The sequence below is a fragment of the Coptis chinensis genome, chromosome 8 (assembly GCF_015680905.1).
Source record: "Coptis chinensis isolate HL-2020 chromosome 8, ASM1568090v1, whole genome shotgun sequence".
NCBI classification, from domain to species: domain Eukaryota; kingdom Viridiplantae; phylum Streptophyta; class Magnoliopsida; order Ranunculales; family Ranunculaceae; genus Coptis; species Coptis chinensis.
Window position 1 is genome coordinate 8,594,059 of NC_141463.1, and position 10,082 is coordinate 8,604,140.

The 10,082-nt window shown below is 37.5% G+C and overlaps 1 protein-coding gene across 1 annotated transcript; it reads left to right on the forward strand.

The window, feature by feature from the left end:
- Positions 1-1,801: 1,801 nt before the first annotated feature.
- LOC147479728 (F-box protein At2g26160-like) lies at positions 1,802-2,923 on the forward strand. Its single transcript, XM_086578483.1, has one exon. It carries the CDS (start codon positions 1,802-1,804, stop codon positions 2,921-2,923), a length of 1,122 nt encoding a protein of 373 aa, XP_086434609.1.
- The last annotated feature ends 7,159 nt before the right edge of the window (positions 2,924-10,082 follow it).

Sequence of the window (10,082 nt, forward strand, 5' to 3'; positions counted from 1 at the left end):
ACATCACAACAGTCGCTTGGAATTTGGTGTTGGAATAGTATAAGATTATGACCAAGTTATATTGTTACATTTTCCTTTGTATTGTTAATTTTTTCTGGTGATTGAGAGGTGTTTCAAGTGATTGAGAAATGTTGCATTCTATTATTGTTTGGTTCATCTCTTTCCAACAATTTGGGGATTATGTAGAATGTGTTAATAATTGCATAATAAACTTATATCTAGGTTGTTCTGAACTTGTATTCTATTTACTACAATTATATTGTTTGTCACTTTGATGTTCTATTTATAAACTACATGTTCTAGGTTTATGTTAATTTTTTAGTTGACACTTGACAATAGCATATTGCTTTCTAGGGAATTGGTTCTTGGAGTGTGTTCAGGGGTTGCTCCTGTTAGAGCATTTGCAATGCAAGTCATAGTTATCACCGCCTCTATCACCGCCACCTCGTCACTTTTCACCCCCCTTTTCACCAACCCGGTGAAAAACAAGGTGAAGCTGTGCAATGCAAAGGTGATAAAAAATATCTCGGACGGGATGTTGGATTCCGCCCTGACATAAAATTGAAAAACACTCGATCTTTTAATGAAACATCCCGTCCCGAAATTTAAAAAAAATCGAAAAAAACCGAAAAATCATGCGAGACGGAATCTAACATCCCGTCCTAAAAAAAACCCATTTTTAAAAAAAAAACACGAGGCCGGAATCCAACATCCCGTCCGGTTAACAAGTTAGTGATAAACTTCGGTGGAAGGTTTCACTTTGTTTTGAACTTCGGAAAACTATCACCGAAGTTTATCACCCAAAGATTGCACAAAGACTTTTAGAGGAAAGTAGGTGATAGTTATCACTTCCCCCCCTCTATCACCTGCATTGCAAATGCTCTTAAGGATCAACCTTAAAGTTTGACTCTTTTTTGTAATATTAATAGCCAAAAAATTTAGTACAACCTGAATTAAGAAAACAATTGTGAGGGGTATAAGATCGAATAACCATGGTGTAGCAGTTTACTTTGATTCTTGATAAATCAGTGTGTTAATGTGTTATAGTTATTTGTCGGTTAATTACCTTTTATCTTTGAATTGCTTTTGGTATGCAACTTGTCGAATTGGACGTTTAAACAAATCGATGAACTAGATTGGAGTTGATGGGTAGGCAATAGAGTTATTGCTTCTGGATATTGAGGGGAGTTTATCATAGCATCCAATCCAATGGTTAAACTATTGTTCAACGAGTAACTTTGTTGAATAACCATAGCATACGAGGGGCTCCGTTCATGCTCCCACTACTATGCAGTATACTAATAATTAGGGTACCCTATTAATTAACAAGGTCCAGAGTCCAGACATGCAGTTGTGAACTTGTGGGAACTTGTACGAAGTCCGAAGTTGGCCTTCTACAACCCCGGCAAAACTGTTTGGAGCCTTGGTTAGTGTGTGTACCAGTGGACCACTACCGGCACTGCTTACCAAATGCGAACAATCCAAATACAGAGAAATATCAGTACCTTTAAAACAAAATTCCGACATTCCGGACTTTCTAGCGTTCTCTATCATTATTTAAGACACGCTTTCCTCTCGCTCATTCAGTCATTCCCATATCTTTTATTATTTGTCCAAATCAGTAATAAGAGAGAAAATGTAGGAGAAAAGGTAGGTGGGGTTTTTGTTGACTACTTTCCTTGCTCACGTCGACCATGCTTATTTCCCATTCAGGTATAAATAAATAAATATAATAACTCTTCATTCATTCCCTGTCTTTTATCATTGATTGTTTCATTTTGATTGATTGATTGATTAAAAGATGACAATGAAACAAACACAAGTTCGTTGGTCAGACCTCCCGACCGATATTTTAAGTGTCATTTCTAAGAAAATAGTACGCATCAAAGAGTTCATCCGCTTCGGGGCTGTTTCTCACCCATGGCGTTCCATTTATCTTGAAACCCGTCACCTTTTGCCTCACCAACCTCCCCTACTCATGTTTTCCACTTCACTTGGTCTCGATCTTGAACCACACATTTTCCACGACATTTGTGAGAAAAAAGTTACCAGTTTACGATTACAACCACGTTGTGAGAATTATCTTTTTTGTGGTTCAAGTCAGGGATGGTTACTAGTAATTGCCACTTCTCGTAGTTTAATAAGAATTGGCTACCATCTATTTTATCCATTCTCGTCTGTTAATAACAAGATTCAGCTCCCTTCTTTTATTGACAAAGTTGATGTGTTTAGTGGTAGAAAGAAGGATATGATTCTTAAAGTTGCTTTATCGGCCAACCCTGCATTTACTCCTGACTTTGTTGTAATGGGAGTCTATGATAGAAATACCAAGTTGGCCTTCTGTAAACCTGGAAAAACAAGTTGTTGGACAAGTTGTTGGACCACTTTGGATTCTTCTGTATTAATCCATTGGATTTGTGACATCATTTATTATAGAAACCAGTTCTACATTGTTGATTCATTGGGGTCAGTTTGGGCTTGTGACGTGACTTCTGATCAGCATCCGAGATTGTCTAAAGTCACGCCACCCGTTGATGCTGATTATAATGGGAAGATGATTTATATAATAGAATCATCATCTGGACATTTGTTACAACTTAGAAGGACAATTAGTGGTTCGCCTGTTAAATTCGAACTTTTTCAGTGGGACGAGATTGCTGTTAAGTGGACGACTGCTGAAATAAACAACTTATGCGGACAAGCATTTTTCATTGGGTTCACTACTACCGTGTCTGTATCGGCATCATATTTTCCTGGTTGCAAGCCAAATTGTATCTACTATATCCAGAAATTCAATGACAAGCCACGCCTGGAAGTCTACAACTTGGAAAATAAGCTTACCGAACTACAATATCCAATTGAGTTTGAGGACTACGACCTTCATGCTTCTGCTATTTTCGTTGAGCCAACACTTCATGGTTGACATGATGATTGTATGCTCTCTCTCTCTCTCTCTCTCTCTCTTCTTGCACAAACTTTGTTGGGAAATTAATTAGTTAGTTAGATTCTCACAGGGTCTCTATATTGGATGGGTGATCATGATCTTGCTTTTCTATTGTGTGCATCCCATGATAGAATGGACAAAGATCAATATGTTTTATCCATTCAACTGCTGACTTGCTTGTATAACTGAAGTTTTAGTTGCTTGACTAGCTCGAGTTTATTTGTTTATGGAATTCTTGTTCCCTCTATTTTATTTTTGGTCGCCTTACTTTTTGCATTTCATGAGTTTAATTGCCGCATAACTAACATGGAAGGAAAGTTCTTCATGACTGTGCACTCTCTTTACAGAGATTTTAGAAAGATATTCTTTGGGTTTTTTGTTTGAATAATTGCGTTTTTTTGTTTTCTCTTGGTAAATTTTGATTATAGATGGTATTATTTTTAAAAGATGTGTGGTAGGATAGGCTGGTAGCACAGTGACAGTCTGAAATTTCTTCCAACTTTTAACTGCATATATAAATCAACAGTGTCCTCATTACATAGTAGTGGCAATACATAGCGTAACAGAATAATAGCGGTAATGGACGTTGGCCCTCTAAAGCCAGGCAAAAATGCTTGAATTTTTTTGGGAGTTATTCTAGAGGTTAATGACACGGCACGCTGTGGATTGGTATCGAGCAAGTCTAGGCTTGAAGGTGACTTATCCGAATCCTAGAGTGTGCACTGTTGTGCTACCCATTGATAATAAACGTATTAGGAAGATGTACAATTTTAAGTTTCCAACAGATGACCGATCGAGTGAATCTCAAAATTATATCTTCGAATCACCAGCTCCACATTTATAAAGCTGCGACTTGAAATCTTGAACACATACATACTACCAAGAGTAAAAATATGGAACTAAACGGTTTCCGACTGGTAGTGACTAGTGAGAGTGACCTTGATTCTTGCCTTCATAGAAGATGTAGTCGAGCTTTTGTTCCATTAAAAATGTGATGATTATCAATTAATAATATTTGCAAAATACTATGAATTATAAGTCCTCAAAAAAATTGTGACATAACAAAAAGGGTGCATGTCAAAATTACAGACTTTTACATACTGGTTTGCCAGGTATACCAATGTTTGGATAAAACAATTAACGTTTTTTAAACCATTCAAATCCGAGACAAACTTATAAAAGAACTTGCTTTCTTTGTTTCCTAGTTTGAAAATAATTATGAACAAATGAAGTAATGAACATATGCACAGGGGCGGCCCTGAGTTTTGGGAGGTCTTAGGGCATCTCCAATGGAGAGTGTATATATACACCTCCACATAAGTGCCACATAGGTGCAATTAGGATTTTATGGCCCCTCTTACACATTAATAGTTCCCACATCCAAAATGGTATCCAATGCAACAAAGTTTAAGAGTTTGTAAAATTAAAAAACTGAGAAAAACCGACGGTCAAAGTCCGTCGTAAGGGGTTTAACAAAAAAAAATAAACCGCACGTCACTTTGAGTAACGTCCGAAGTTTATTAAAACTGGGCCAACCAATAAATGACGGTCTTTACCCATCAAAACGTTAAATTCTAAAAAAATAAAACAGAAAGTGGCGTCCGAATTTCTTTTTAATTGGGACGTTACTTCAAATGACGTCCGAAATGTTTATTAACTAATAGCCGGATGGGGAATTCCCCACCCCCTCTATTAGCTATTAGCTTATCACCTAGGATTTACACCCCCCATTGGAAACATGTTTTTGACATTTAGAGTGTAAATTTTACACTTTAAACAATTTACACCCTCCATTGGAGATGCCCTTAGGCGAGTTCCTAAAGTGTGGCTCCTACCGATAAAGATACAAAAATGTATAACCCACATTTTTTTTTTATTTGATTTGATCGAAAACTAAGTCCACCGTCAAAAACAATAAAAAAAAGAGGAGTGGAAAGCGGGATGGGGAGAATTTGAGAAAAGAAATAGTCAGTTTACTAAGTGTTTATTTATTTTTTTTTAATTTTTTTTAAATATATTTATTTATATAAAAAATAAATCAAACAAATGATTTAGAATTCAAACGCGCTACAAATTGCAACGTTAGTCCCTTATGAATAGCAAACCCAATCCTCATAAACACATATTCATGAGAATTAGCTGTCATTATATTGATGTCTAACATTTTTTGCACCCTCCTAAGCAACTCAACTGCATCTGGCGCCAAAAAACCAAATGTATCAAATGCAAACGGGATGAAGTGTAGATCTACGTTCTCTAGGATTAGTGAGGAAGTTGACAGGAGCTTTCTTCTTCACTTGTATACCAGCACGCCAGACCGCATGCATCATATAAAATATCACGTACGTACATGATCATGCATATATTTAAACCCTGGAAAGGACGTACGTGTTTGCATTGTGCTGCATGCATGATCTCTAAAAGCATCAAGGTAGCTATTTGTAACGCCCGTATTTAAAATACGTATTTATTTATTTATTAATTTAATTATTTATTTAAAATTGGTTGGATTGGATTTGGGATATGTGGGCCTGGTTTCTGGGCCCGAGTCTGTGTTGGGCTTGGGTTTCAAACCCAAGTATATAATCACATTGTTCTAGAGAATATGGTTTTAAGAGAATAAAAAAATAATAAAAATGGAGGCGGCTTGTTTGCTAGAGCGTGGGAGCACGACGGTTCGGACGATGAAGGATTCGTCGAGTTTTAATACAAGTGAGTAGATTAGTTTGCTAGTTTACGTCTAAATTTATTGTTAAGAATTTCTGCTCATGTTTTCGGTTCATTATTCTGTTATTATTATTCGTCCTGTAGTTGTGAAAACTGGTTAAACTATAGTTGATAAAACTTGTTAAATTGTCTGTTGAAACTCGAAAATCGACATGGAACTGTCAAACCTTGTTTGGGCCCGTGAATGGCAGCGCAATCCCAACAGCAAGAAAACGTTTTGGTTTGAACTCTTTTGGGTTGGTTTTGAACCCGTACTGATGTGGTTAGGATTGAAGATGTTGGGTGGTGGTGGTGAAGTGTTGGAGTATTTGTTGGTTGAAATCGGTGGTTAAAATGTCGGGATGGATATTGGGGGTGGCGGTAAAGCTTGCACTGTTCATCAATGGCGTCGCCTGTTATGATGTTGGTTGAACTCTTGATGTTTTGTTTTTTTTTAATGTGTCGGCTGGAATGGATTGTTTGGTGGTGGTTGTGGGCTGGACAATGGTGCAGTTGAAGCTTCGAGAGCGTTAATGGCGGCGGGAATTATTCTAGATCTAGTTTTGATGAAGTATAAGAATTTAAGAATTTGAGGTTATTACCTTTGTTAAAGTTGGTTGGTTTATGATGGGGAGTCAAACCGATGTGAGGAGGAGGTGAGGTTGTGGTGGCCGGACTTGAGCAGCTGGTGGAAGAGAAGCCTGAGGAAGAAGATGACCGGTTGGGCTTGGGCCTGGGTCGGTTTCTCTTGGGCTTGGGTTGTTTGGTTGGGCCGGATTCTAGTTTAGTTTTCTTGGGCCAGTTTCTATGATTTTGTTTTTCGGTCGAATCCAATTGAGTTTTGGGCCAGTTCAGATTAAAGTTTTTGGGCCAATTTCTATTTCTTGATGGGGCCAGTTCTAATTTTTGTAATCATGGGCCGGTTTTCTTTTATTTTGTGGGTTGGGTCATTTTGGTTTTAAGTGGATCTGTTCCCTTTAGATATTTCTAGTTGGGTCCGAACCATGACCTTCGCCATGAGCCATGCACCTTTGACCTTAGCAATGAACCATGGCTTTGACCATGAACCTGTTGAACATGGAAACGACAGTTTGACTTCGACCTTGATGTGTTGACTTTGACAATGATGTGTTAACTTTGACTTTGAATTTGACTATTGACCATGGAATGTTGACTTTTTCCAGTTTTTCATATATTTAAGAATATGGACAAATGTAGTAATAAAATATTGTCGAAAAGGGTATAATTTGGTTGTCAGTATCTAGGAAAGATTTGACGTTGATATTGTGTATATTTTGACACGTAACGAGATAGAAACTTTAGGATATATAATATTCTAAAACGCTATAAAAATGTATGCGATACGTTTGAAGCAATTGTGACATTATATAATATGTTGGGATATATATATTAAATGCAATAGTTTTGGAGAAATATATAAATATATAGACACTCCATTATTTTATCTGTGAGATATTAGTAGAGTATTTGTGGATATTTGCCCACGGGATTGTAGCTTAGTGCAATAATATATTGGCACGTGAAAGAATGAAAATGATTATGAGATATATTGAGATATCTCTAAATATTGTGGCTTAGTGCAATAAGGTATTTGACCTGCACGTGATATAGTGAAATTTATTATGAGTCATTAGTGTATGACATTTGAATAAATTATGTAACGAAAATCCTAGAACCTAGCTACCACAACTCATGTGATTTGCCCTGTGTGGGCGTGTGCAATTTAATTGGCCCTTCCGGGCGCTTCAAAATCTGAATGGCCTTCGGCATAAGTAATGTGATTGACCCTTCCGGCGCGCTTTCAAGAAAGCTGAATGGCCCTTTCTTCGGCGAGCGAATAGTGGCTTGATTATTCCGTTCGCAAAATAGAACGAGACGCGTGATATTTTATGCCGAATAGTGGCAGTACGTACTTACATAATGACTTTCGTGTGAGGGTTACCTGGTGTGCGGCATCCCGCTCAGGGTAGTTACGCACGGAGTGGTTCATTATGTAAGGGGAGGCATGTGGATGTACATATTCGGCGTTGGGAAGCGATTGTGGTAGCCAGGAAAACTAGGTAAGACATAGATACGACGTGATTTTAGGGACACGCAAATAAAGCCTTAAATAATATAATTATGATAATATGTTGGTTATTTGTTTAGTTAGAACCTAAGGCGCCTCGATTGAGGAACTACATGCTTTATTTATTATGCGTATAGTTTGTTGTGTGGTTAGTGGGAAGTTAAGGTGCCCTCGATGGAGGAACTACCCTGCTAAATTATTGTACTTAAGGATGTTGTATTAGTCGTTGAAAGTTAAAAGGCTTCGGTGGAGGAACTAACCGCCTTATGGATTGTGTATATATTTGTATAAGAATATGTTGTATTTTAGAGCTACTCACACCAAATTTTTATAATGTCTTGACCCGATTTGCATGTTTGTTTATCGGGTGTGTTCATTAAATGAACATAGTTGATAAGTCTTGACAGGTTTAGTGTTGAAGAAGATTGGTTGCTGCTTGTGGTTTGCGTTAGCGTCGCATTTCAAGATAAGCTTGTTTTTCTTGGAGGTGATATATATTTTCAGTTGAGATAAAGTTATTTGCATTTTCATTTGTAAATTTTTGTAATGAAGAGGACTTTTGTTTAAGTTAAATTTTTATTGGTTTTTAATTATCCGCATATTTAAACTGTTTATGTGTTTTTGGGAGTTGATAGTGCGTCACACCTCGAAGATCGAAGAGTCGGGAACAAATATTGTTTTTTCGAATTCTGTCGAAATTCGGGGTGTGACACTATTCATATACACATGACATTAATCACTATCAATATACAAAGGGATCATAAGACAGTAACGAAGGATAGCCTGATACTCAACCGGCGACATACGTTATCCAAGACTGTCCATAGGAATAACAAGGAGAAAGTCCTTAACATGTCTAGACTATACACAACTAATAACAACCTAACTCTCTGACGATATGACAAGTTAAATTTCCTCCAAGTCCTGTAATAATCTTACTGTAGTAGGCTTCCACCAAGACATTCTGTGGCTTATTGGGGGTGACGCGCGGCCTCTGAGGTTAGAATATAGAGGTTAAAATCAGGAAGATGCATGCATACGCAGTTCAATAATAGCGCTGTCAAAAACATCACCCATAGACGTAGTGTTATGATATTTAAGAATGTGGTTTTGGACCCCCCTCGGTCTGAATCCGTGAGGCTACAAAAGAAAATCTGATGACATCCTCTGCACAACAAATACCGAGACTACCAAGACGAAGTGGAAGGGTCGACAGACGCCACTAGAGATCACCGAAACCAGGTCCATCAGAAACAACAATGCCATGAATAGCAGACCGAAGACCATAGTCAAACTTACTCACTGCTTCGATTTCCTAAAGTGAACAGGTGGACAAGTACGTAGAGCATATCAACTTAGGTAACCCTACACATGCTCGTAAGAGTGTCAGTTCACACTACGGGTCTTTCAGCTTAGCAGCTAGTGTATTCAGCAATTTAAGACTTTTCTCAACACGCTTACGAACAAGACCATAGATAAAGGATGTGTCCATGCTGACTCCTCCTCCGAGTAATTAATCTGACCCCAAGATGCAACCGAGATATACTAAAAGAGAAAAAAAAAGGGTTAGAGTATCGTGGGTTCACTGATGGCTAAAAGATCTCTGTCTTGGTTTCATTAAGGACGAGCCCTAATGACGGCCTACTTCTCGGATAATGTGTAATGTTGTCGCAACCTGCTCGATCTGTGTCACCAATCACAGTCCCATCATCTAAATATCATGCCTAGCCTGTAACTTTAAATGACAAGCATACTGAATACCCAACACTAGCGGATGTAAAAGTAGTGCAAAAAGAAGCGGGCCTAATGGGACATTGCACCCTGCTGGATCCTTGTTGCGGACCAAATTTGATCTTCCCCATGCATGTCACACCCGATTTCGACAAAATCATAAAACAATAATTGTTCCCGGCTCTTCGATTTCTGAGGTGTGAAAACACAACCGACTTCCAAAAACCTATTATTATTTTTTGATTATTTGATACATTTTAAAACTAATATATTTATTTCACATTAAACCAAACATCTCATTTCAAAATTCACAAATAGGATTAAGTTACAAACTTCTTTAAACGTACAACTCTTCAAGATATAATTACATTTAAAATACAATGTTTGCCTCAACTAAAACATGTATTACACCTCAAAAGGAAAACAACATACATATATACACATAATCAATAAGGCAGTTAGTTCCTCTACTGAGGCTAGACGCCTTAACTTTCAACTAATAATATAACATTTGTATGTACCATAATTAAGGCATGTAGTTTCTCTACTGAGGCGCTTTAGCTTCCAATCTAATAATTTTAAGGCATTTAGTTTCTTTACCGAGGTGCCTTA